The 27735-nt window shown below is 46.0% G+C and overlaps 1 protein-coding gene across 1 annotated transcript in view; it reads right to left on the bottom strand.

Annotated features, from left to right (window-relative positions):
• Positions 1 to 1167: 1167 nt before the first annotated feature.
• LOC146189594 (voltage-dependent calcium channel gamma-8 subunit) overlaps positions 1168 to 27735 on the bottom strand; it is a 48080-nt gene continuing 21512 nt past the window's right edge. The window contains exons 2-5 of the mRNA XM_084604363.1: positions 10892 to 12175; positions 8375 to 8452; positions 7011 to 7148; positions 1168 to 2694 (exon numbers count right to left, since the gene is read on the bottom strand). Coding sequence (XP_084460489.1) covers positions 2465 to 2694; positions 7011 to 7148; positions 8375 to 8452; positions 10892 to 11240 — 795 coding nt within the window. The 5' untranslated portion in view covers positions 11241 to 12175 and the 3' untranslated portion in view covers positions 1168 to 2464. The remainder of the gene's footprint in view (positions 2695 to 7010; positions 7149 to 8374; positions 8453 to 10891; positions 12176 to 27735) is intronic.

Raw genomic sequence — 27735 nt, 5'->3', positions numbered from 1 at the left:
CCTCCACTTGCAACATGGTAAATAAAAAAATAAATCGGTATTATTGACATTTCCTATTTTAAGCATAGGTGCAGGTACACTTCCGGAAACGCTTCACTACGCTTGACCTGCAGAGGTTACCTGTACGTTACGAAATTAAGCAGACAAAGCCTGTTTAAGCAGTCGATCACGCCGTGAAGGATTCCGCCATGAGCAGGACTTCGGTGAGTCTAAAGGAGTCAGAAAGAGTGAATCGCTGTCTTAAGACAACGCGTTGACTAAAATGCGCCCTTGTAACGGGAGTTAACTGCAATTTTTCTGCGCGTCAGTGCAATGGAAGCTTCAAGGCAAGCGGAAAGGAATAGTAAAAAAATGCCAATGCAGCAACGCAAGTTCAGATTTCGTTTACATCAATTTGATTTGTAAAACAAATATGGAATACTGCAAAGTCGTGTCAAAAACATATTGTCACGCTACTGACGGCGATGAAGTATTGGGTGGCAGAAGGGAAGGAAGAGGCGTTGGTGTTTTGGGGAGCTAGTAGGTCTCACCTTGCCCCGCTGCCACGGCACTGTAAATAAACACCCCTTTCATATTTTGCCGTAACAATATTAATGGAAATGGTCTAGTTCCCCGAGCAGCAGCAAAATATAGCTTTAAAGTTTATTCTGCGCCTGCACCGAGTAGTTAAGAGTGTCGCAGAAACTCAAGAGGTTGCGCTTTAAACAACAGCTATGAGGTAAGTGTGAACCATTGCAAGGTACTGTCATGACATACTGATTGACGGGGTCTAACGTTCAGAAGCGTAACAACATATAGATCTTAAATTTTGTCTTTTGCTCGCACCGAGTAGTTATAGGAAGCCAGTGGGGTGCGTTTTTCAAGAACAGTTGCGAGTCAGATGAGCAGCATTATAAGATAGTAGTCCTTGTCTAAAGTTTAGAGCCCAGGGAGTTTGCTTCGGAGCCACACCATCCGGTTCAAAATGCATTCTCAGATTACCAAGTATACTGAAAGTAAGGAGAATTTTGTCCTACCCTCTCCAATGATAAAGACTTCCACAAATCCTAAAGAGGCGCCACTAGTCGGATTAGAGACAGACCCCTTGGGCTCTAAACTTTTGACAAAGGGTGTAAACACTGATATGGGTGCTGAATTCTCATTCACAAAAAAAAAAATACAAGAAGCGCATGTCCAGGATTTCTGGCTATGAGTGGCGATGATGAGTCTAGAGTTGCACCGTGTCTCGAACGCGTGGCGTGTTGAGATCAAGCTTACTAATGAACCTGCAGGTGGTGGCATCCTTAAGAAAATCATAGGCTGCCAGTTCTCTTAAAAATCCTCTGTGCAAAAATTTAAAGAACACAACCATTTGCAATGATATTTTTATAAGTAAGAAAGGCAACTACTCTGCTTTTATAATAGATTCAATCTAAGCACGGAACTTGTGTTGCAGCACTACAATTTTTAGATATGAATAGCGATGCACTGAGAAAGTAACTCGAGAAGGATTTGTCCATCGCATCAGCAAAATCGCTAATTATGTTATAATACCAACGCGTCTGAGTAACAATGTCAAGCTCAGGAAAGAAGGAGTACATATGTGGGAGCGCCCTCTTTCGTTTTCATGCCGAGTTATCCTTGGAATGAAAATGACTTTTCAGAACTAATGAAGCTCCTACGCAGGCAAAGGCATTTCGGCAGGCACGCGATTACACGTAGCGTGGTGTTGACCACCTAGTCGAGCTCACTACCTCATCACCTTATGCACAATTGACAACAATTATCCGCCTACAAGATGTGACCCCGTGGCGTCTTTCCCATTTTACAGTCACCTGTTTTATTCGTCACGAAAGAAACAATGGCGAAAGAGTTCCGCCAAAAATGACCAGTTTTGTATATGCAACGCACAGATCATACAGCTTTCTCCACGTTAAACATATGTTGGCAGCGTAGAGAGATGACTTACCTTTTACCGTTATTTTATTTTTGCGTGTGTCGCTTAAGCTTGTATAGTTTGAAAGCGGTTGGCATCAACCACCTCGTACCCAGAGCTTCAAAGTACGTGGTCCAGCATCACCACGCAGTCATCATCTTGGTTGCAGTTCACGAACCAAATGCAAAATAAAATATCTAGGCTCAGCACTACGGACGGTCGACATGCCCTTGGTGACCTTTCTGTGGAGTAACCAACGTCCAGTAGCGAGCTGGCAAATACGCACAAGTCTGCGCAGCGACAGAGCTCGTTCGCGTTAACTCTTTTCTCCACCTTCTTTATCGCCGTAACAGTTACATATTACTGCAGCGTTACTTCTGCGTCCCGACGCTGAAAACCGCGTGCCTCTCGAACACCGCGACGTTGATTTTCACCGGCCAGCGTCGTCCGCACAACAGCAGCAGCAGCGGAGTTCGCGGCACGAGGGTCCGTCGGATGCACCCGTGGTAGTCATCGATGTCGTGGCATCATGGTCGCTTGCGGCCACGCTCACCGTCCTATGATTTGGGGGATGTCGTCTTGCGCCAATCCTTTGCGCTTTCGAGAGCATACGATGAAGGTAATCCCCACGGCGATGTACAGGGTAAAGGTGATCCAAGCGAAGTAGTAGGAGAAGCCGAAGGCCCAGCGGCAGCCCTTAGGTATCCGCGAGGAGAGGTACCGCTCCTCGTAACTGGCCGAGTTGTTCTCCACCTCCATCACCACCATCATCACGCCGGCTGCGGGGGAAGAGAAAGAGGCGGATTAGGCTGCATCGTCCGGTAAGGTTACCTGGGAGGTTAGATACCGGCATAATCATCTGACCCACCATCTCAGGACTCAGCTCACTTCAAGCCCTTATTTGAAGCCTCCACTACGTCACGTAGCACCCGGCAGACGTCACGTATCCTTCACTAGGTAAGATGTTCAAACTATTCAAAATCCATCTTCTCCCGTTCTGGCTGGCAAAGTAGCTGCCAAATGAAGGGCTGACACGAATTCTGGATATGGTAGCCATGATTTGCAATAATCATCTATACTGGAACAACGAGCCCTGCGTGTGCAATAGTTTTTCCCTTTGCAGCGAGCGCCCTCTAGTGTGGTCAGACGCAATATTTCCCCATGGCCCTTCGAATATAGCATCGCCAGGTCGTGCCTTAGCCATGTTCACGCAAATCTCCGCGCACAGATGGCGCGTCTGAAGTCGCCTAGTGTTTCGCAGTCACTTCTACTGTGGCAGCGGACGGTTTTCTGAGAGCGTTTCGGACCTTCCCGCCCAACAAGGGAGTAAATATAGATGGAAGTGAAATGTCGCCACTGTGCACATTTTACCAGGTAAGCCGGAGAGCGTCGTTCGCAAAATTGTGAGGGGGAAAATGGAGGGGGGTTCTCACCCATAGATAAATGTTTACTCCCCATAATAAATAATATATAATATAAATCAAGAGACAAAAAAGAGTATTTTGTGAGACTACTATTGAGCTCATGTCCTGACGCTCAGCTAGGTGTAATCCGGCAGGCCGAACACGCCACCCGAGTCCAAGGACTCCAGCCCGCCGTGTAAGCGGATAGGTTGACGCCTGTCCTGTATCTGTTGGCGATTAAAGTTTTACCACCACCACCATTCCCCATGCAGGCTTGGACGTTCGTCCAGTGAGGTGATCTCTCCAGCGCCTCGTGTGTGTGCCGCAAGAGGCATTTTTCTGCCTGCAGCTCCTCGCGTGTTGCTTACGAGTTGTCATTTGCGTGATGCGTCTCGTATGTTGACCAGTGCATTAATGATTGCGGCGGAATACATGCTTCGCCCCAGAATGCAGCTACCGCTAGGAAGCAACCTACCACTCCATTCTAACACCTGCCCTGGGCAGTTCGCTATTTCACGAAATATGTGTCGTTACCTTATTGGCGAGGGAAATATTTGAAGCTTACGTTACAGTGTACATGTAGGACATCGTGGGTCCTCAAGACTTCAGTTTCTTTGTCTTGCTACGATATATGACTCCCTTTGATTCATAAATCAATGCGAGATTTAATTCTCTGCTTCGGTGACGCGCTAAAGGTTCCTCTATAGCTTATCCACGTGCCTTTTTCTAGCGTATTTAATGCGCTCGTGCTATAAATGCGTCCAGTTGCTAGCCAGTGCTCGTGAATGTATTTTCACTTTCCCAACTGCACTAGTTCCTTTCATACGGGGCACATTAGTACAGTCTAACGCGATTTGAAGGTGATCACTTTGGGCCTAAGCTACTCAAATTAAACTACTCGAACACGGTTTATTTCGCAGTTGAGCTGTGCCCCAAAGATTCCATGACTCCGCTCTGTCATGTTTATTGGAGAATGAGCTACCATCTCGCCACGAATCATTTCTTTGAGTGAACGTGATACCCTTCTTAATGTGCTATACTTAACACCAAATCGAGAATATTTGTGCAAACAAATGACTGCTAAGAAAAAAAAAACGATCAGCAGGTGTATTTGCAATGGAAGCGCGCAATGCGTTAAGCGCGAATAGCACGTGTCCGAACCTCCAATTTCTTGATCTTCCTAACCCTCTTAGTAGAGCTTGTCGTGCCAATAAAGTTGGTTTAAAAATAAGAAAATAAGTAATAAATAAACTGCTTTTAAAGGAACGAATGTTTACTAACATGCACCTCTTAGTAGCTTGAAGGCTTTGCACATAGCTGACACTCAGCTTAGCTGTTGTGGTATTCGCTTCAGTGCATATTTTTTATGGTAGGATACAACTTTAAAAAACATCCGTTGTTAACTATCAGACATGGTACGCGGAGAGCATATTAATTCGCCGAACTGTAGATGCCGTCAGTTCTGATATTTGATTGGTGTATCAAACAATCAAGAGGCGTCAGAATTCTTGAGCTCATAAATTGTTATAATATGGTTAAACTTTATTTAGTTGACAAGAGCACCTTTAACAGCGCACTATTTTTTCTCGCGGTGTGTGGCAATTACTGCAGACTTCCACTGTATCCTACTCTCGTACTTTACTCTCACGAGCGGCAACAACAGCATAAGCGACGAACAAAGGCAAAATCTTTATTATCGTAGCAGGACTGTTGTTACACTGTGCCATAACTACGTCGGTGTTGTTACTATACCACCATCATGGAACACTGGCGAGAGGTCGGTCGGTATCGCGGACAGCAGTAACTGCCGCACAAATCGATGCAACGTTGGATGGAGCAAGCCACCGTCAGAGCCTCATATAGCAGATAACAACGTTAAGGATTTCACCAATAACATTATGTTGAGTGAGTGTCGAGTTCTACGAGGAGGACCTTATCTTCACTACGACTTCTAACGTCCACTATATGCATCTGCTGTGTGTTTGCGCCGGTCGAAAGCGCTCCCCGAGATGTCGTTGTCCGAGGGTTTATCAATGCCGCGCGATTGCTAAAAGCGCCCGGAGGAGCATTCGCGGCCCATATTCGAGGACGGCCACGTGCGCTGGACCAGCGCCAATGCGTTTCGCGGGCCTTTTTGGGACGCCGCCAGAAGTGGGGGCGCGCGGTGGCGAAACGAAGAAAGCTTCACGCTGCGCGTGCTTTCGGCACACAAGTGCTGCGACTTTTCTTCGCTTCTCTTATGCGGCGTGCGTGTAGCGAACTCAAAACAGTGGCGCGCACTCCCACCGCTCTCCAAGCAAACACAGCAAGACACTGCTCAACAAACGAACCATCGAAATCAGGAGAGGGGATCGCGAAACCCATGTGATTATATAGACGACATGTGAGGAACGTATGGTATGCATCCAGTGTGAGATTAGTTAACCTTTATACAAAGAAATGCGTGGCATTAAAAGGCGAATGCGATATTTATCTGTTCATTCTGTGTTCTGCTGTATGCATATATGCCTCTACGCTGTCAATGACGTTCGGTTGAAAGTTAGTGCTTTGTTTCCACCTGGTCTTACGTCTTTGCCGATTAGTACTCTAACAGCTCAATTAGAGTGAGCAACGAATAATCACTTGGACGTCTGCTGTTCCGTCCGAGAAAAACAAGCTTCCTCAGCGTCGGCGTCTGAACAGAGGCACCGCCCTTCTCTGTTTTAGTTTAGCTTGATAGAGCTAATTGCTCCATTTTAAATATCCTGTGTCGGCATTGTCGGCTTTTACAGCAGAATATCCCGAGCATGTCTTTAGAAAACTTTGGTAGCGGCGACTGCGTACTAAGTGTTTGATGTAAGAGATGCACACATTAAATGTTATTTCGAAAGCGCTACTATAGCCTCGTTACGATACAAACCAACGGAATGTACAAAATTGGCACAACAATCGTGAGCATGCTTCTTGCCAGTGAAGTTTGACCGTTTACATGGTTTGCAGCCTCGAAGGCGGCATGTCTGTTTATTTATCTTTCTGATCATGCTCACAAGTATACCCTCGGGCGAGGATAATTGGCAGGTGACAGGACAGAAAGCTGATTGGTCGGCTGCTCGTGTGACGTCACAGGATCACATGTTACAGCCTAATTTGCAGAAGCTGCCAATTTGAGATGGCATTCGAACCCCCCGAGACCCTCTCACACGCTACCCCTGCCAACTTAGGCAGTCTACATCACGGCCCTCCTCACGACAATTTGTTTGGCAGGTGGTTGTTGACAGGTGACATGGCCAGGTACTGATTTCCGGACCAGCGGCGGCGTCCATGGTAAAAAATTCCAATGACGTCACAAAGCCGGTGTGCGGTGTCACAATTACATAAGAGGACGTGTAGGATGTAATCGCTGTTTCTATGTGTTCACCGTAATATCCAGTTGTTTAATTCCTTTTAGCCGTTGGCTTTATTAACCTGACGATCAGTTTTAAATTAAAACCAGTTACTAAAGCTATTTGACGGAAAGCAATAGAAAAGCTGTCTATTGATGCAAAAAAAAAATGCAAACAGGTCGGACATGAAATGATCGCCTAGACTGCTAAAGGACAATACTAAAACATATGGCACCGAAAAACTCGCTAAACAATTTATTTAAGCTTATATTGCCGTTTTATTCGAACAACAAGTACGGGCGGGCTCGGTGGAAACAAAAGACTGCTCACCGCTGATGAAGTGCACCCCTCCGGCGAGCCTTTTGAACATGTAGCGGTGCTCCTTGAAGGTGTAGACTGAGAAGCCGATGCCCATGAACAGCATGACGAGGCTTAGGGTGCAGAAAGCCACCTCCGAGCGGGTGTACTCTGCGAAGGTGGGACCCGCACGCGTGGGAGGTGGTGCACCACGTCACTCCCAACGGCGACACTCAATGTGCACTCAATGAGACTCCTTTGGTTTCTTACACCCGTGCGCTTAACCATGGAGTCTGCAGTAATGCACTTTTACGCGCAGAAAGCGGGCTTAACTGCAGTAAATTTCAACCCGAATGACGCGGAAAACTACGACAGCGCGTCTTGCGCCCTATAATACGCATGGGGGAACCCATTATTCAGAACCTCGTAAGCGCTCTGCCCCTACCGTTTCTTCCTTAAGGAATATGCGATAACTGAATGTTTTGTTGATTGTTTGGTTCATATGGCTTAACGTTCCGAAGTTACTACGGTTATGAGGGATGTCACTGGGGAGGGCTTAGGATAATTTTGATCACCTAGAGTTCTTCCCTAGTGAAGAAACCCTATAAGTCACAATAACCTCATACAAATTCTCATACTAAATTCATACTAATCTCATACAAATCTCATATAATCTCATTCTAAACGCATTCATCGTATGAGAAACATATGAGGATTAATGAGATTTGTATGAGTTTAGTATGAAAAATCTGTATGAGGTTATTGTGTCTCATATGGTGTTTTTCACTTGGGTTTAAACGTGTTGAACGTTGCTGGGTATGATTACACATGAATTATTGCCTTTCTCAAGTACCACCTTCTCTTCGACAACTTCTAAACGGGGGTTTCTTTGCGTACGCTCAAAATGAACATTGCCCATAGAGGTCAACTAAGAGAGCCCAAAACTTCAAATTCGTGAAGAAGACTGTGTCTTCAGGCTTCAACGTTCTCGTTATGTCATCTTCGTTATGCGGAACCAAGCACGTGCGATGGCATTTGTTTTTTCTTTTCTTTTCGCCGCCTCATCGCGATAACCAGCACTCGCGTAATACACTGCTGACCTAATAATAGCTGTTATTCTATCCCCTCCAAATCTTCTTTTTCCCCTTCCATGTACCTACAAGCCCAATTTTCCTGAATTTATATGCCATTTTGTTTCGAACATCAGATAGCGTTAATTTATGCTGACACGCACGTTGCTGTCAGCATGAGAAAGCCCACGAAAATTCTAAGATCTATGTCCAGTAGATGTTTTGGAAATTTGTTGAGAGAAGGCCACGTGCAGCTGTTCCTTCAAAAAGCCCTCGAAAGACGAGAAAGCAACAGTGGTGGTCGGAAGACCGGATGAGATCACCTACCGAGAATCGTGCGGTCGATCTCGATGTCATGCCGGATAGAGTGCTCCGACGGGAACACACTGAAGAAGGAACAGGATGCTGCGAAACGACGAACGGCACAAATGACAGAGGGTGAGTATTTGGCATTCGTGAAGAAACTAGCGCGCAGAGAATTAATCACCTTTACAGTTAGCTACACTCTCAAGCGCGCCACCACGGCAAGGCGCTGGCAGAATTAACTGAAGAGGTGCCTGAGGGCATTATCTGTGGCCTACTGACTGTGGGTAAGATAACTGAGACTTTAGCGCTACCGCACACCGTCAGCCGCGCACGCATCGATCGGCCCCTGCGTGCCGAATCAGCCAGCATGATTATGGTGATGATGGTGATGATGATGATGATGATGATGATGCGGCTATTCCATTTTATTGAGGGGGGGGGGGGCGTCGTGTGCACTAGCCGTTTACATGTGAGTAAGCATTTTACGGTAACGTGGCGCCATCTGTCATCATTAGGTGATGTGCGCATGCGTACTGATCTCACGCAATAGCGTTAGACGGTGGCGGTCAGCGGTAGCGCTAAAGTAAACGTTTGAATATATCGAAGCTTTGAGTATAGAAATGGTGCTCTGTCCGCAGTTGCTTCCGGATAGGTATCCGCGAACAGAACCTGCGACGCGTGTCTACTCTGCTAATATTGCCCACAACAAGATCTTAAACTTGCGAAATAGGCAGCTTTTCTCGGTAGGAGTGCACCTGATAATAGTCATACTCGAGTTATCATCAGTCGTACTATACCCACTGCAGGGCAAAGGCCTCTCCCATATTCTTCTATATAATCTACTCCTTTGCTAGCTATATTTATTTGAATCCTGCGAACTTAACGTCATCCACCCACCTAACTTTCTGTCAGCCCCTGCTACGCTTGTATCTTCTTGAAATCCCGTTACCTTTAGCTACCATCAGATATCCTTTCTTCGCACTACATGCCCTGCCTATGTCCATTTCATTTATTTTCACTAGAATGTCATCAACTTTAATGTGTTCCTTAACCCACCCTGCACGTTTCCTGTCTCAACGTTACAGCTACCATTTCCCCTTCTGTAGCTGTCTGCGTTGTCCTCAACTTAAGTAGAATCCTTTTCGTTAGCCTCCACGTTTCAGCCCCATAAGTGAGTGCCGGTAAGATTCAACTGTTATAAACTTTCCTCTTGATGGATACCGGTAAGCTACTAGTCGTTATCTGCGAGTACTTCCCAAATGCGATCTATCCCAATCCGATTTCTCCTAGTTATTTTTATTTCGTAATCTAGATCTGCTGTTATTACCTGTCACATATTCCCATACCGCTTCCATTGCTTGGCTATCTATTATAAACAGCTGTTGACAATTATCTTAGTCACCTGTATATTACTTAAGCCTACTTTTCTGCTTTGTCGGTCTATATCATTAATCATTCTTTGCGTTCATCCTTTGAGTTACTTAGCAGCGCGACACCTGAATATCACAGGTAAAAACGCTCAAGAAGACTCCAAGGAAGGGACGAAAATGTCCGAACTTCTTTTTTTTTTTTACTTCCTACGGCTTCAACGCACGCGGAATTCATCATCAATAAACTAAGCGGATCAAAAGCTGCGCTCTCACGCAGCCTTGGACGAGAGGAAACAGAGCGCCCTCCCTCCGCGCAATATCTGCACATCTACCAATCGGGACAGAGCACGACAAACGCTGACCTGCGGCTTCGAGGGACATGCATCTACGCCAAGTGAGAAATATCCTCCAAGAGAACGGTGTCTTTGCTAAGAAAAAAGACGTGCGCATTTGTCAAATTTTATCTTTTTTCTTTCCTCAGTTCAGTACTCTGCCCCTTAACGCCAGTGTGACATCAGGGCCACTACCTACCAAGCTAGGGCTGCAGCCGCACAAGATTTAATTTATCAATGATATATAGGTTCGAGGGATCCGAAGAACAAATCTCTACCAAATTAACACACTCATATCCTAAATGCAGAATATTAACCGACTTTTAAACTTACACTAATGCTGGACACTCAATACCGTTGCAATTATGTCTGTGTGAGAGGCCACGTTCGCGCAATTGGTCATGACTGGCATTACCGCGCAATTTTGTGACGTTGTGGCTCGTCTAAACTAATGAGAGAGTGCGATCCAGATTTTCACGTTAGTCTAGCTCCACATGCATGTCTTCAGCGTTGGGCTACCGTGTCACAAGCCTGTGTTGGCATGAAACTGCAACAGACGCACTCCTGCAAGTACCATCCTAATGACCTTTTCGCAAGTTCTGTTCAACCGACGGCATTCGCAAGGACTATAGAAAGAGGCAATTCTTGTAAGTTTCAGTGCAACTGTAACAGCAGTAAATTTTTAACACGCTAGATTGCTCTTTGACAAATAGATAGTTTACATCGGCGTGAGTGGCGGCACTTCGGAAATGCAGATTGGACAGGAACTGATTATTGCGAGAGACCACCACATGACACATGGTAAACACGGCGTGCCAATGCAGCGCTGGACTCACTCTCTTCTACTCCCGGCAGCCCGTTGGGCAAGGCTGGCGCCGAGGTCCGGCACATCCTGAACAGGCCCATGTTGGCGTAGAGGAAGAAGCTCTTCGTGCGGTTCACGTAGACGGGTCCCGAATCGGGCGACACCACGGTCACCCACTGCTCGGTGCCGATGCAGATTATCCACAGGAAGAATCCCAGCATGGCAGCCAGTGTGGCCCAGAGCAAGGCTCGCCTCTCGCTCTGAAGCGCTGTTTTCGGATCCTCTTCTGGTCCCGCAGCGGCCTCCTCGAAGCGACGCTGGCGTTTGGACCGCCGGCTGCTGGTCTTGTGATGGATGCGGGACTTTTTGGATGAACCCATTTTTTAGGGATAACTCCCGCTGACGATACCCACTTCACCACGTCACGATGACCGAAGTTGAAAGAGGAGAGAAGCAGGGAACTCTTCTCGCAAACTACTGAGCACTTCTCAAGTAGCGGTGTCCTTGTTGTCTGCCAGCGTTTTCGGGCGATACACCTGTTGCACTCAGGTAACAAGTGTTCTTCGGATTAGTAATACGCACAAAAGCTTACGAAAGCAGCACCTCGCAAAGGCAGTGGGCGTCCCTCGAATCTGTCCTTGTCGACGGTCGGTGGAATTATGCTTGAGATGTTAGACTCTCCAAAAGAGGAGTAGCTAGAGAAACAAGTCTGACGTGGCAGGCGCTAAGCAGTTACTAACATCAACGACGTGTGATGTCAGGCACACGAATACGGTCAGCCGAAGAGTAAGCAGTTCAGCGTACATTAGGCGAGGAAAAATCAACTGCTGCCAGATCAGCACTATTTACGCATAGTTAACTTTTCAACGAACTTCCCCGTCAAACACAAGACAAACTACTTATCAAGGCTTCCCTCAGTTCAATCCCCCGCACAAATTTTCACCGTGACTGAAGTCATGTCGGGTCTCAGAACAGAGGCTGAAACATTCAATGTCACCAGCAAAGGATTTAAGCTGTACATTCGCAGCAGAATTTTCACTGTCTGAATTGCTCTTTTATTTAATAGTCAGCCTTCGCCGGCCAGTTATTATAAGAGGGTATGCAGGCTTGTAACAGACTTCAGAAACTGCCGGAACGTTCCTGAGCAAGCAGGAACACGCGTCTCAGATGAGTCGACCTACAGGCCACTGGACGGCTAGTCTGATGGACAAGACAGACAAAAATGTCCGTCCCCGCGCCCATGAAGATGAGGTCCTCTCCTGCCTCCTTAGTTCGTCTGGGGCTTCACGTGCGAGGTTCTCAGGTTACAAGTAACCTGCGCATAAAGGAAGGATAGTATTAACCACTTGCATATCCAATTGATAAAGTGCATTTATTGAAGCTACATTTTGTACCTAATCACTTTCAGCTCGCTTGCTCACACTGAAGGCGAGGAAAGCTGCCTCTTGCAAGGGGTGATACCATATCCGTCAATTCAATCATGTCACTTATACACGATGGCACACGGTGCAGCCATGAGAATGTTCTAGAGGTGCATAGAAAGGCTTAAACCTAGCTGTCACTAGTTTGTTGAGAGAAGTAAAAAAAAAGTGAGCATGCATAGATCGCATAAACTTGTAGGCCATCTAACTACCATTAGCTGTGACGATGCGATAGCCTAAGAAACACGTTGCGAACTGTCATGAAAGCTCGCGCATGCATTACCCCACTTACAACGCATATACGACACACGCCGTCGCTGTCACTTTTAAAGTCATTTTGGAGGGTACGAAAGGGCATCCCATGGCAGCCACTTTCGGGTCTCTTCTTCTTCTCCCTCAGAGGGGGTAAGGAGGATTTACCTCTCTTTATTTTACCACCTGACAAAAGTATCAGGTTGCAGGTGGAAACTGGGCCGATGACAAGTGTGCGTGGCACCAAATAAGACATGAAGTTGAGCTAGTCGGTTCATAGACTAAGTGTGTGAGCGCGTTCGTACCATTTCTCATCCTGTATTTCTCGCGCAGTTTTTAATTTGCTGAACCTGTGTGGCGCCATCATCGACCTTTGGTCCTAGCGTAGCTCTTACGCTATCACATAATACACATGTGTTCTTGATTACTACCGACCACTGAACCGTGACAGCAATTTGACAGCCATCCAGTTAGATCGATACGGCAGGGCCCGTTTCAGGGGAATACATGAGGAGCACTTTCACTGTTCTAATGATCCTACTCACGGCAGAACTTAGGTGCGCAGGAAAATGTGAAAGCGACAGCGATATGTTCGCGCAGGGGTCAAAGAATATGGGAGCGAAATTACAAAAGAAACAAAAGGAAAGCATTTAAAAAAGGATAATAAATGCACAGAATGTGACCAACAGAAATTGAGAAGAGAAACCCGGAAAAGAAAAAAAATGGCGATCAACAAGAGAAATATCGAAAAAGAAAAAGAAAATCAGAAAAAGAAAGAAAGAAAGACTATGGAAGCATCAGAGCGTTGTTTGTGGGCGTGGTACGTTTGCCACAGCGCACACCGCTGCAAAGGTCCCGGCGGGTGTGCCGTATGCAAAGCAGGCTGCGCCGCTGCCCGTCTCAGGGCCAGTGCCAACGGGCTAGGCTCCAGAGCAGCTCGTCCTACCACAACTCGAGACCGAGGAGGACAAAACATGGGGACAATGCTATTTTAGATCCTCATTGGAAGGGAGCTCTCTCAAAGCAGCAAGACGATTTAGATCCGAGTGGGCATCCTGTGCGGGAAGGTTCTATTGCGGCTGCTTCCTCTCAATATTGGTATCAGCCATTCATCATCATCATCATCATCAGCCTGAATATACCCACTGCAGGGCGAAGGCCTCTCTCATATTTCTCCACTTAACCCGGTTCTGTGCTAGCTGCATCCACTTGACCCCTGCGAACTTCTTAATCTCATCCGCCCACCTAACTTTCTGCCGCCCCCTGCTACGCTTTCCTTCCCTTGGAATCCAGTTTGTGACCCTCAGCGACCATCGGTTATCCTCTCTTTGCACTACATGTCCTGCCCATGTCCATTTCTTCTTCTTAATTTCTACTAGAATGTCGGTAACTTGAGTTATTTCTCTGACCCACTCTGCACGCTTTCTATCTCTTAATGTTACCCCTACCATTTTTCGTTCCATAGCCCTCTGGGTTGTCATCAACTTAAGTAGAACTCTCTTGGTTAATATCCACGTTTCAGCCCCATAGGTGAGTACAGGCAAGATTCAACTGTTGTATACTTTCTTCTTGAGCGATACCGGTAGGCTGCTAGTCATAATCTACGAGTGCTTGCCAAATGCGTTCCATCCCAATCTTATTCTTCTTGTTATTTCCTTTTCATGGTCCGGATCAGCGGCTACTACCTGTCCTAAGTAAACATATTCGCCTACTATTTCCAGTATTTCGCTACCTAATGTAAACTGCTGTTCCTTCCCGAGGCTGTTGAACATTACCTTAGTCTTCTGCATATTGATTTTCAAGCCTACCTTTCTACTTTTCCTGTCTAGGTCATCAATCATTATTTGCAGTTCATCCCCCGAGTTGCTTAGCAAGGCAATGTCATCAGCAAATCGCAGATTACTGAGGTATTCTCCATCTACCCTTATCCCTAACTGCTCCCATTCCAAGTCTCTGAATACTTCCTCTAAACAAGCTGTGAATAGTACTGGGGAGATTGTGTCTCCTTGCCTAACACCTTTCTTTATGGGAATTTTGTTACTTTCTTTATGCAGAACTATGGTTGCTATGCAGCCACTATATATATCTTCCAGCACTTTCACATACGGCTCGTCTACCCCCTGATTTTGCAATGCCTGCATCACCGCCGAGGTTTCAACTGAGTCAAATGCTTTTTCGTAATCGATGAATGCTATGTATAAGGGCTGGTTATATTTCGAGCATTTTTCTATCACCTGATTGATGGTATGGATATGATCGATAGTAGAGTACCGTTTCCGAAACCCTGCTTGATCCTTTGCTTGATTGCAGTCTAAGGTTGCCCTGATTCTATTAGCGATTACCTTAGTAAATACCTTATACGTAACAGACAGTAAGCTGATTGGTCTGTAATTTTTAAGGTGCTTAGAGTCTCCTTTCTTGTGAATGAGGATAATGTTTGCGTTCTTCCATGGTTCCGGTACCGTCGATGACACCAGGCACTGCGTATACAGGGTGGCCAGTTTTTCTAGCACGATATCCCCCCCCCCCCCCCCCGTCCTTAGGCAAATCTGTAGTTATCTGATCCTCTCCAGCTGATTTCCCCCTTTTCATAGTTAGTGCTTTCTTGACCTCGTCCTTCGTCACTGGTGGAACGTCTGACTCTTTTCCCTACCACCAATCTTATTGCGGTCCTGACTACTTTGGCTACTGTAGAGATCTGCATAGAACTCCTCGGCTACTTTGACTATCTTTTCCATATTAGTGATGACGTTGCCCGCCTTGTCCCTTATCGCATACATCTGGTTTTTGCCAATGCCCAATTTCTTCTTTACCGCTTTAAGGCTTCCCCCGTTCTTTACAGCATGCTCAATTTTCTCCATGTTATACTTCCTTATATCGGCCACCTTGCGCTTATTGATTAGCTTTGATATTTCGGCCAATTCGATCTGGTCTGTTGGATTGGAAGCTTTCATACTCTGGCGTTTCTTAATCAAATCTTTCGTCTCCTTAGACAGCTTACCGGTATCCTCTCTAACTATCGTATACCGCCTACTTCTACCGCGCACTCAGTAATGATATCTCTGAAATTATTGTTCCTTGCCTCTGGGGTAATGTCGCCATCCTCAGTTAAAGCTGAATACCTATTCTGTAGCGAGATCCTGAACTCTTCTGCCCCCCCCCCCCCCCCCTCACTGCTAATTCGTTGATGTGTTTCTTTCTTGCTAATCTGTTGCGTTCCTTCTTCAGATTTAGGCTAATTCGGGACCTCACCATCCTGTGGTCACTGCATCGCACTTTCCCGATTACCTCTACATCTTGCATAATGGCGGGGGTTGAACACATTATGAAGTCGATTTCATTTTTAGTCTCTCCGTTAGGACTTTTCCATGTCCATTTCCGGTTCTCCCGTTTGCTGAAGAAGGTATTCATGATTCGTAAGTTATTGCGCTCTGCAAACTCAACTAGTAACTCCCCCCTGCTATTCCTAGAACCAATGCCATAGTCACCTAATTCCTTGTCTCCTGCCTGTTTTTTCCCTACCTTGGCATTGAAGTCGCCCATTAATACAGTATACTGCGTCTTTACTTTTCGCATTGCCGATTCTACATCTTCATAGAAGCGTTCAACTGCCTGGTCATCATAACTACATGTAGGTGCATAGGCCTGTACAACCTTCAGTTTATACCGCTTATTAAGCCTAATTACGATGCCTGCAACCCTCTCATTAATACTATAGAATTCACCTATATTACCTGCTATATACTTATTGACAGGGAAACCTACTCCTAGTTGTCGCCTCTCTGGTAAACCTCGATAACACAGTACATGCCCATCCTTCAGTACAGTATATGCCTCATTCGGCCTCCTAACCTCACTAAGCCCTATGACATCCCATTTCATGATAGTTCCTCTAACATAGTTTCTAGTGTTTCTAGTATCAGCCATTAGTCTCTCCTTAACACAGTGTCAGCCTGACAGACACATAGGACGGTGTTAACAGGCTTTCAAGGTTGCCAATGGCTGCTATAGCAACGTATGCATTGCGCAGACTCCCAAGCCAGAATGTACCCATAATCGCTTCATTTATTCACTGTGCGAATCAGGCGAGAAATAAAGCTGAAGGAACGCATCTAACAAACTGTTCAGACGAAAAAATTGAGGAGCAGCCGGGAAATATGTTCTCCCGACACTTTGGCTAGCTGAGAGGATCACGCAGTCTTGCCGCTCGTCACATCCGCCGTTTGTAAATTGTTTTCTAAAAAGCACCAATAGCTGGCAGTGGAAGAGGCTTTCTGGTTTTGATTCACCAAAGAGACGCTTCATGAATGAACATATCGCGTAAGGCTCTGCACAAGAACAATTGGTTTCGTTCCAGAAGCAATCAGAGGATAAAGGTTTGTGCTATACGTGGTGTTTCGAATTTCCCAATAAAAATATGGGTTTTGAAGGCCGCGCAAAACAGATTGGCGTAGTCCATGCAGATTTATTGTGAGGTACTACCAACACTGTTTTTCATGACAGAGTACAATAGTAAGGCGATTAGTCAAATAAGATTATCTAGTCAACTATCTTATTTCTTTAGAGCGTATACAATCAAATCGCGAAGTTGAAGGATGTAAAGAGTCGAATTTTCAAAATTACAGAAACGGCAGTGTGGTTTGAGGTATTGAACGTTAAAAAACGTTTTGGAAAGCCGTTCAAGTTACCTTCCCTACATGATCCAGGTAGAACGAGAGGAAGAAGATGGTTTACACGGCATTAACAGGGGTAAATGGAGCATGCCTCAGTTCGCAGGTTTCGACAAGTGGACTTGTCTTCGAGGACAAGTCCACTTGTCGAAACGTTGGCTCGACCTGCGAACTGAGGCGTGCCCCATTTACCCTTGTTCAGTGCTCCTTCCCTACATAACACATTCATAATCCCTAGTGAAAACCCCATATTAGTCACAATAACCTCGTACAGACTTCTCGTACTAAACTCAGACTAAACTCGTACAAATCTCATATAATCTCATACAAATATCATTCCACGTAGAGAAGTATACAAGATTTTATAGCATTTGTATGAGTTTAGTATGAGAAATCTGTATGAGGTTACTGTAACTCGTGCGGTTTTTTTTCGCTAGGGATATGACGCCGCTGCAGTGAAATACTGAAACAGTTGACGTCTATTATGAATGAAAATCATTTGTGCAATTCCAGTAACTATACCGCGCACAGGGATGCGATTTTAACAATGTGCGTTGCGGCAAAGCCAAATTGACGTTCTATCAAAAGCAAAAGCGTATTTTTCATGTCCGCTATTTTGAAGCATAATGCCGATCCCGGCATTTTATCCAAGCTCGCCTTCAATTTGTCGTAACGAGACAGAATATTGTAAAGTAAAAAGTTCGACAGTTAAGTTCGTTCAATTCATCGTCACATAATTGATTTTTACCGAACAAGTGATGTCTGCCTGAATGGGCAGCACCAGGACGCAGTTCATGGTATTAAAAAAAAAAAAATCAGAATCAAATAATTGGAACACCAGATAAAAAAAGATCTAAGACATGCCACACTTCAGGGCTCATCCCTAGCAAAGCCAACTTCCTGTTGGAAGACCTGCATAAGTCAGACGGGACGTTGTGTTAATGTACGGCTAAAGGAACATGAAAAATCGTCATCAAGGTTACATTTCGTTGACCACTACCAGGAATGTAAAGACTGTAAGCCGGAATGTCAGCCGGTGTGCAAGAAAAAAAATGTAAACCCCTTTATGAGCAAGCGGAAATATTATCAACCCACAAGGAACGATATCAGCGTGAAACCACGGAGGCTTTTTTACATTTCAAGACAAGGAAATACATGCATAAGGGCACTGTCGATTTCTTTAACGCAATAAGAACTGGCATGTCTTATCCACATATGGAACTTATCTCTTCCGTTGATTCTTTATTTTTGGTAATTGTTGTTCGCTATTGTGACTATGAATTATCTTGCTTTTGCCCTTTATCTCAGTTAATAAGCACCCCAATCAGCTGTATCGTGTCCTAAACTTTTCTTGGTGTTATCGCGTTTGTTTTCTTCTGTATTTAGTTTCATGAGATTAGTATTTATTCCGTGGTTTTCAATAAAAGTTTCGGTTGCGAAAAAGTGCTCGTGTTGTGTCCTTCTACTCCTTGTTCTTAGTTTTTAGCGCTACTTTTGTGATGGAAAAGGTTCACCTCGCCAAAACTTTCAACCTTACTCCTCTCCTGCTCATTCACTAATGCTTTTCGCGGTAAAATACATGCTACATTTTCGGGGTAAAGATAGCTAACAAACGGCTTCTCGATTAGGAATTTGATTTGCTTCCTGTACTTAAGCGGGGGTTAATGAATGCCCAGCACCCACACCTTCGGCTAAACGTACCATGCGAGAGCCGTAAATTCATCCACTGCTTTCCGGCGACTGTGTGTGAGTTTCCTCTTGTCCTGCGTCTTTTTCCCCATTATATTTTTTTTTCCTAGCAGACATGAGCCAACTCGCCCAGCAATTCATTCTTTCGTTTATCACCAGACGCAAGGAAAGGAACCAATGCCAGTGCGACGTCAAGTTCTTCCCAGATACAAACTCCGAAATGTGCCACGCGCACTCGAAGTCTAAAAATGACCAAGTGCGACATGTCACGAAAGCTTCTTTCATCGCCATAAACGTGGACGTTTGGTGGATCACCCTTCCTTCCAAGCAGGACCGTTAATGCGCGGGCAGCTCCAATCTGAAAGAGAGCTCATTATCCGTATTGAAGCAGTAATTGTTCCGTAAGCGTGGCTGAAAAACATTTTCGTTCTACTAAATACTCTGGACAGATAACGCCCCTCAACATCAGTGCAGAAACAACAACAAAAGTCGTTTTTTTTTTTTGTACTAAATACTCTGGACAGATAACGCCCCTCAACTTCAGTACAGAAACAACAACAAAAGTCGTTTTTTTTTCTTTTTGTACTAAATACTCTGGACAGATAACGCCCCTCAACTTCAGTGCAGAAACAACAACAAAAGTTGTTTTTTTTTTGTTTTGTTTTTTTTACTAAATACTCTGGACAGATAACGCCCCTCAACTTCAGTGCAGAAACAACAACAAAAGTCGTTTTTTTTTTTTTGTACGCAAGCTAAGTATTGCTCAGTATATTGAAATTAACTGCACCTCAACAAGATCACTCTACAAATGAGGTATTTATTAAACCCTTTAAATGTTTATAAATAGAAGCATTTAGGGGCGCTGCATGGTGACAACTAAATACAGGTTACGGTGGGGAGAAAAAAATGTAGGAGGTTAATGCAATTACTGAGTCAGATTACGTGTTAGCATTAGTGTTCCTCTGAGACTTCGCGGCCGCTACCACCGCTGATGGCCTCCGATTCTGCGTGCAAGTGGAGTGATCCACTCCATCAGTCACCGCATGACACGCCGACGCACCGCTCCGCCCTCCCGATCCAATCCATAACTCAGTGTGACATTCCGGCTCCCTCTACATGCTCCCCGTTTCCTCGCCGTCACCTGCCACCTTCTATTGGCCTTGTTTCTCCCACTCTAAGAAAGTGAAAAAAAAAAAAGGAAAAAAGGATCCGCTCTCCCCACCTTTTCACCTGTCAACTGAGGCTTCAGATGGGCGGGCCAACAGATTTTTCCAACGTTGGGGTTCTAATGCTAAAGCAACAAAAGGTACACTACCAAATAATTATTGGCAGATGGTTGGTCGTGGAGGTAGTAGCGAGGTTTTGGATAAGGTAAATGGGGGAATAAAGGGGTGCCAGTGTACATGCATCCCCGTTTACCCACACCCTCATCCATTTCATCGTAGCACCCTGCGTGTGGGCCCCGCTGTTCCCTTATACGTCTCTATAACCAATAGGGCCTCCCGATTATAAAACTTCCTACTAACTTATGGAGTCTTTTTTGTTTGTTTTAGATGAAGGCTGGTTGGTATGATCCACAATAAGATAGAAAAAAGTTGCGATGAACTGCAGCAACACAAATGCCAATAATAAATCGTTATTGGTGTACAGCATCCCTAAAACATCTACAGACAAGAGGGTTGGCTCCTACTGAGGCTATCTAACGAATTTGGAAGTCCTAAGTATTGAAGGAATGAGAGCTAAAAGCAAACTCGTTCAAAAGTGCACACTCATAATAAAATCTGCTCCTCTAGCTACTTTTTAAGCTAGATTGTAACAATAGTGTTAATTTGTCTCATTCTCAATAACAAAATATGAAAGAGCACTAATCAGCATAAACCATGCCGAAGGTTTCCAATTAACCGTTCTGTGCGTAAGTTAGGATAAAACAGTGGAACAGAACAGACGCTGGCATTAATTACTACAGCGTTTGAAATCCAACGCACACTATCCCGTCGTAAAAAAAAAAAAAGTGAACATGCGTTGTGGTCAATTTCATTTCGAAACAAGCAAGTACTATTCGAAAAACCACTTATGTCAAGTTTCATAACCTGTTTGCAGCACTTGGTAAGGACTACCTGGGCCAACCATGGTGACACGCGTAATATGATTCCGTTCCTTCCTACCACATTCTTACACCGTGGCCGACAGCTGCGCAACAGCACAATCATATAGTGCGCGCCATCCTAATTGAATAACGTCGCCCTTACCTTCTGTACTGCTGAAAAAAGCTTGCGAAACGAGGTATGCACTCTTAATCTGGTTCCACTCACGTTTTAAAGGAGTTCCAGTTATAAGTGAAACTTCTACTTTCTTAAGTGGAACTTTGACTGGAACTTTTGAAGCGTATGTGGAACCAATCATATAGTGCGCGCCATCCTAATTGAACAACGTCGCCCTTACCTTCTGTACTGCTGCAAAAAGCTTGCGAAACGAGGTATGCACTCTTAATCTCGTTTCACTCACGTTTTAAAGGAGTTCTAGTTATAAGTGGAAGTTCCACTTATCTAAGTGGAACTTTAACTGGACCGTTTTAAACGTATGTGGAACCAAATAAAGAATGTAGCTACATCGCCAATCGTAAGCTACACCCAGCCCACTCTCAAGCTACGAACACTTTTTCTCTGTTTCGTTTTCTATTACGCTTCCCTACATCTTTCACAACGAGTTGCGAACAAGGCTTGCGCAGAAGGGGCAAAGCTTCTGGAACGGCGCTAGAGGTGTTGCCATGTTAGGCAGTTTTGCAACGTGTCTACGGTGCCTCGGCGAAGCGTCAACGCCCTGTGCTTCAAGGTGCGCCTGGTGGCCATGCAAAGCCAGCTCTTCCACTTCATGAAGCGGAACAATGCGAAGCGTGAAGGCACGGCGAATTTAGGCGTAAGAACGGCCGTGTTTTTCGAAGGAGAGGGGGGTCGCGGCAAAGGGAACCGCCGGTTGCGGCGGGGTCTCGTTTCTCAAACCGAGAAGCGCTGCCGCGCTCCGAAAGCTGACCGCTCGATAGTTCCGGGCAATTCTCGTGGGGCCGGGCGGCTTTCGGTGGCGGAGGCGGCAGAAAAACGCGCCGCCAAGTATACAACTCCCAGGCATCATTCTCGGATTTCTCCGCCGCGATTTAAAAGCAAAACGCAGTTGCTACAAGGGCGTCTGAAGTACGGCTGGACGTGAAGAAAAAAAAAAAAAAACGAGTTTGGTGGGGAGATGGAGAGTGGCGGTTACGTTGTTTTTAAGAAAGGAACCTCTTTACTTTACAGCTTTCTTTTACTTATTTCTTGTGTTGTTGTTGCGTTGTGTGGTCTTTTCTTTTTCTTCCAAGCCCAGTCGACATTTTTTTTTTCTTTTAGACATGGTTTCATGTTTCGCTTGCGGAACAAAAAAAAATCGTCATTCGGTATTTTCTTCGTCCGCGCGATGCGTCAGCCCTTTGGCACCGATCCCCGAAATTTTGCGCTGAAAAGTCGCTTTAGTTCCAGCAGCGCCGGTAGTTCACACCTCCATCAGTCAAATGGCGACGTTCTTGGCCGCAAAATGCCATGACAGAAACGCGGCTGCCTGTGGTTAACTGCAGATCAGCAGAAGGGGAAAAAAGAGGGATGGAAAGGAGGGAAAGCTGACTGTGAGGCGACTCCATCTGGCTACCCTGCGCGGCGGGTGGGGAGAGGATGGAAAATAGAAATGAGGGGACTGCCGAGTTGAGAATGGAGGACCTCAAGCAAGGACCAGCAGCTTCCTGACGATCCTAGCGAAATGCGCAGGTGTCAAACAAATAAAACTTTATCGTTTAGCAATAAATTGTGGAAGGCGATGAAGGATGTGACGAAATTTAAACGCCAGTTGTTCGAACTGAGGAAAGGAATTAAAGGACGAAAACCGAGAGGGTTCAAGGAAAAAAGCACACTTATCCCACTCTGGCACAAAAGAGGATCAAGGAGAACGTGATCACGTGATGGACACGTCTGCGCACATAAAACCACGGTAAATATTCAGGCAGTACTTATTCACTAATTGAGACATGGCGATAGCACAGAGCGCATTGTTAGCTCCTGTGCCAGCTCCAACCTCCTCGCCATGTCAGATGGGTGTGACATCGCGCTTTTCGTACGACAACGAGCTTACGATACCGCGCCGCCCCACTCTCATAGACGCCTATGCATTTGTTGTGGATGGTTCAACTCTCGCTTGACGGCTGATTCAGGCTACGAGTAGCAATGCTGCGCTGGATACCGCGCGTGCTCTTGTGAAACCGGCCGCATACTTGTCCGATAATATAGAGCCATAATCATTGAACAGAAACCACCTCATCTGTGCAAGATGATGTGTCATTTTTGCTCTACTATGCATATGAACCAATGTACATTGTCTGAACGGCGAGGGCCTCAGTCGTGGTTGGATTCGTCTCGAGTTATTGCAATACCTCCTGTTCCCACCTTAATCCCTTTCTCATCCACTCTAAATATTTTGTAGTTTCTCATTAAGAGAGATGGAAACTCGATTATCTTCAGTGTATGACACTGGCCGCAGAAGAACTAAGTACCAGACGGAACTCTGGCAGTGGATGAGATATTCATCTTGGTGGCAGAAAATGAGCCGGATGCCATCGATTGCTTAGGGAAGTTGATCTGCCACCTGAGCTGACTATTAGGATAACATACGATTGCATACTGTCATATGTCAGGACAGTCGCTCTATCAGCTTCCCTAAGCAACGGGCTAACATATCACAGTATACAGTCAGCCCAGATAATGTAGTAACTGCCCTTAACCGTCGATGGCATCCGACCCACTTTCTCCTATTTATTTCTACGAGGGTTTTAAAATACCTCCGCAACTCCATTTTACAAGCGCTTCGCTCGTAAGATGAGCGCGTTGCTCGTAAATGTTTTTCTCGTTATATGCCTGGCACCACAAGTATCTAGCTAAGCGAGACAATAAATTCACCAGAATTTACTGCCAGCAAGAAAAAACTCTGCGCGCAACCGTTAAGTGACCCAGATGGCAAGCACACGCGACAGAAAACCCGAGCGGCCCTGACCCCGCAGATGTGTGGGACTCGGTGATGCGTGACTGGAACCCCGACAAGCACCGGTGCCAAGGGTACAGGACTTGCATACGAGCCCGAGAGGAGAAGCCTTCACAGCCACCGTGTAAATCAGCGTCAAACAGGCGCCGTCACCGCGACACCGTCTCCGGGGATCCTGCCAACTCCAGCTTTCGTCGACCCTGCACCCACACCCCAACGACCGCCTTGGGTCGCGTTGTTGCAGTTCGTTCACTCTTTGTAATGGCAGAAAGGGAGATCGATGGTTGTACAGACAGCCTGGCCCCTGTTCCTGGCCACCGCACTCCCAAAAACAATAATTTGCATGACGTTGCGTTGCACCATGTTCAGCCAACTTAACTGGTTAAATTCAATTTCAAGCCATAGCACTATGTGCCTTATTCCTATGCGCCATGTAATAATAGCTGCATATTTACGCCTGCTGATTTACTTCACAGGCTGCACCAAATGAAGCGATTAAACATGTAACGATTCCACACACACACACACACACACACACACACACACACACACACACACACACACACACACACACACACACACACACACACACACACACACCATACGTCACAAGGAGTATATAAGCCCTTGAGTGATATTTAAACGATCTCCATCTCCCGCAAAGCTGTGACCGACAAGAGGTCCACGAGCATCAGCGTGGGTAAGGACAAAAAATTCCAGGGGTGCACTTAAGTCTGCTAGGTGCGGTAACGCGAAAGCATAGCGAGTTCTGTCACGACGCCTGGTGGATTCGCGTGACACTACGCTAGCGGACCTCGGCCGCACTCAGCCAGATGAAGTTTGTGTATGGCGTATTTACCTAGGTTATAATAAAGGAATGGCGCAGATGAAACTTAGTGAAGGCGACGCTCATTGCACAGCGCGGGAGTGTGGAGCAGTTGGAACTTGATGAAGACGATGACGTTTCCTACACAGCGCGAGAGTGTGTTCTTGTTTTACACGAGGCGTGGTCGGCTGCGGGTATAGCATAGAGAATATTTACAAAACGCTCAGTCGTTGCTCAGATGTACTCAGATGTAAGGGCTGCAAAAATGTACCCCGTGTCAACAGCTGAAGCCAGTCTGGTTGAAAGTCATTCTTCTCATATATGTTCTTTAATTGGAGCATTATTCGGCTAAAGTGAATTCTTGATGGTACAACAGGTTCAGCGTTGCGATCCGTCACGCGCATCTTCCACAAACACAACTACAAGGTACCGCACACACTGTACGAATTTAGAACAGTCTCTCCTTAGATACACCCTATCTGTGCATAACCACATGCACTAAATTCCGTGTATAAAAACAAAATTCGCCAATAGCATAGTGCTCTCATGCCTGGGCCAAGGAAGCTGATATGTTAATTTTGGTGCGGATTCGAGACCCACTCGCGGCAACGGTTAGTACGTACACGCCCTGTCCACAGTTCCTGTCCACGCCTCTCCTCAGCCGAGAAATATTCTCTCATTAAAAACTGACGTAGCCTTATTCCTGCCTTCATTTGGTTTGACGCAAGGTGAAGCTACTCGAGTAATGCTGAAGAAGGCTACTGATATCAGTAAACGCCACTGCGCATGCGAGCCGAGTGATGGGCGAAAAGCAAAAGAACTTCAAAATCGATAGAGCGCTAAGCCCCTACCAATTATTACAGCTGATCAACACGAGCTGCTCAGCGTCACCGATTGGTTAACAACAAGCGGAATTCATACCATAATATGATTCTCGAGTCAGAGAGCCCGATTTGCATGGCTTTCATCGGTGAATTCGAGCAAAGGAAAGCACACTTTAGTAACTACGGCGCCGCTGTCCGAAGTCGTTAGCCTTCCCACCGGTAGCCTCCTTGGCACGCATCAAAGTGTTGAGGCGAGGCTGAAGACAAACGCCATCTTGTCCAAAAGCTGTTCGCTGCGCACAGCCAGCGAACAGCACAGTTCTTGCCCTTTTCAGCAAGTGGCTTCGCACTCAAGAGAGCCCCGAAGACGTGGTGTGCGCGCGCACTGTCACGTACGTGAGCCAGACCGCCACCTCGGATTCTCAGCGACAGAGTGCGTGCCGTGAGTGAAGATGCCGCGAGCTGGACAACCTCCAAGCGGGAGCGCGGCGTGTCTCGGAGAGTTCTCGCCTGACTAATGGCCGCTCCGGTCCGACACGACGCGCCCCCTCGTAAAAAAATCTGTCCCGCTGGCCGCCTTCTCCGCGACAGCCGTGGACGTTGCAGAGAAGCAGCAGTTGGCACGCCACCTCTCTCGCTCGCTGTCGTCACGACGCGAAGCCACGTGGCGTTGGGACTGTCGCGCGTGGTCGTATAATCATTCCACGCACATTGCACGGCGGTCGCGCACGGCACCGCTTGCTCGCACTGTTCACTGAATTCGTTAGAGACGCTAAGCCACGTTAACGGTTGCCGCTGGTTGTTTCCCTCGGGGAGAGATCTCGCCGACTAACGCTGCATGCGCTGTCTTGCTGATCAGGATGTCAGTCCACATCAGACAGGGGGAAGATGACACTGTTCGCAGCGCCAACCTTAACAAAGTTCGAGAAAATGCCTCGGCCAGTTTTTTCGACAAGAGGGCGGCGTTGTTTGCGCAAGCCTTTTTACCCAAGTGTTCACGAACCAGTGGCTTCGTGCAGACTGCATCAGCAGGGGTTGTGAATTTTGCGCAAATTTTGTTTTGTCCGTCTTCTTGTCGCACAGTTTCAGGACATCAGTACATAGCAAGTTTTTGTTTTTTTGCACGCAAAAGCAGGGGTCGCCTCTAAGAGTTCCTTGGAATACGTACGGACTTCTATTGTTCTCTGCCAGCGGCGCTCTTCGTGCGTGATCCGGTTCTCGTCAATAGGGAATCGCCTGGCCCGAGGCCTAACTGCAAATCTCGACCCCTCAGCGACGTACTACACGGAGACGTTCATACACTTAACAACCATGAAAAATTCCTGATGTAGTATAAACTTATCAGTCGTGTCTGTTTTAAAGTACAGCTTTGCGCGAATTCTACTGCCAGTGATAATTCCGTGGATGTTTATGGGTACGCTTGCCCAACACTTCATTCATTTATTCATTTATTGCTGAGAAAACCGCATTTGAAAATTTCATTCCATTCGATTCATGCCAGTGACGTCTGCACAGAAAAAGTCTCCATAATCGCCCTTTTGAAATTAATTGACAATGTAGCATAGACTATGGGATCCATTCCTAAAACGTTATGGCAGGTAGCGTGATTGCGAACTGCAGTTTTTCGCAGTTTTCTCTAACTTGTAAAAGGCCGGCTCTAAGTTAAAGTAGCCTTTCTGTCGTAAGGGTAAGGTTACTCGATTGATATCTATCGATATTTGATCCATAATTTGTCCTCAGTGTGCTTCTAATGACACCAGCAGGAACCTAACTTGAGTAAATGCTGAATCAGAATGATTTATTTCTAAATTTGCAACTGTACTCACATTTAGAAATAAATCATTCTGATCTCGAAGTCGTCAATGCAGACAAAAATCTGTGCTTGGAAATCGTGCAAGAGCGTTTCTAACATGGGCGCTGCTGTACACAACGTATACAAGACCGGTTCAGATGGCCGTGATATGTCGGCCTCGGCAAATAGCTGTCCTCGGGCCAGGAGAATTTTTTCTTCTACTACGAATGTCCTGTAAAGAGTGTGTGACATTCCTTTGCAGCTCTTGCCTTCGCCTAAGGTTAATAGTAGTAAATTATTTCAATTTAATATGTGTTTGGGATTCCTCTGAATATTGTGCTTCACA

This window comes from Amblyomma maculatum, chromosome 5 (genome assembly GCF_055883805.1).
Source record: "Amblyomma maculatum isolate TAMU_Amacu chromosome 5, ASM5588380v1, whole genome shotgun sequence".
NCBI classification, from domain to species: Eukaryota; Metazoa; Arthropoda; class Arachnida; order Ixodida; family Ixodidae; genus Amblyomma; species Amblyomma maculatum.
This window is presented reverse-complemented; position numbering and strand designations above follow the sequence as displayed.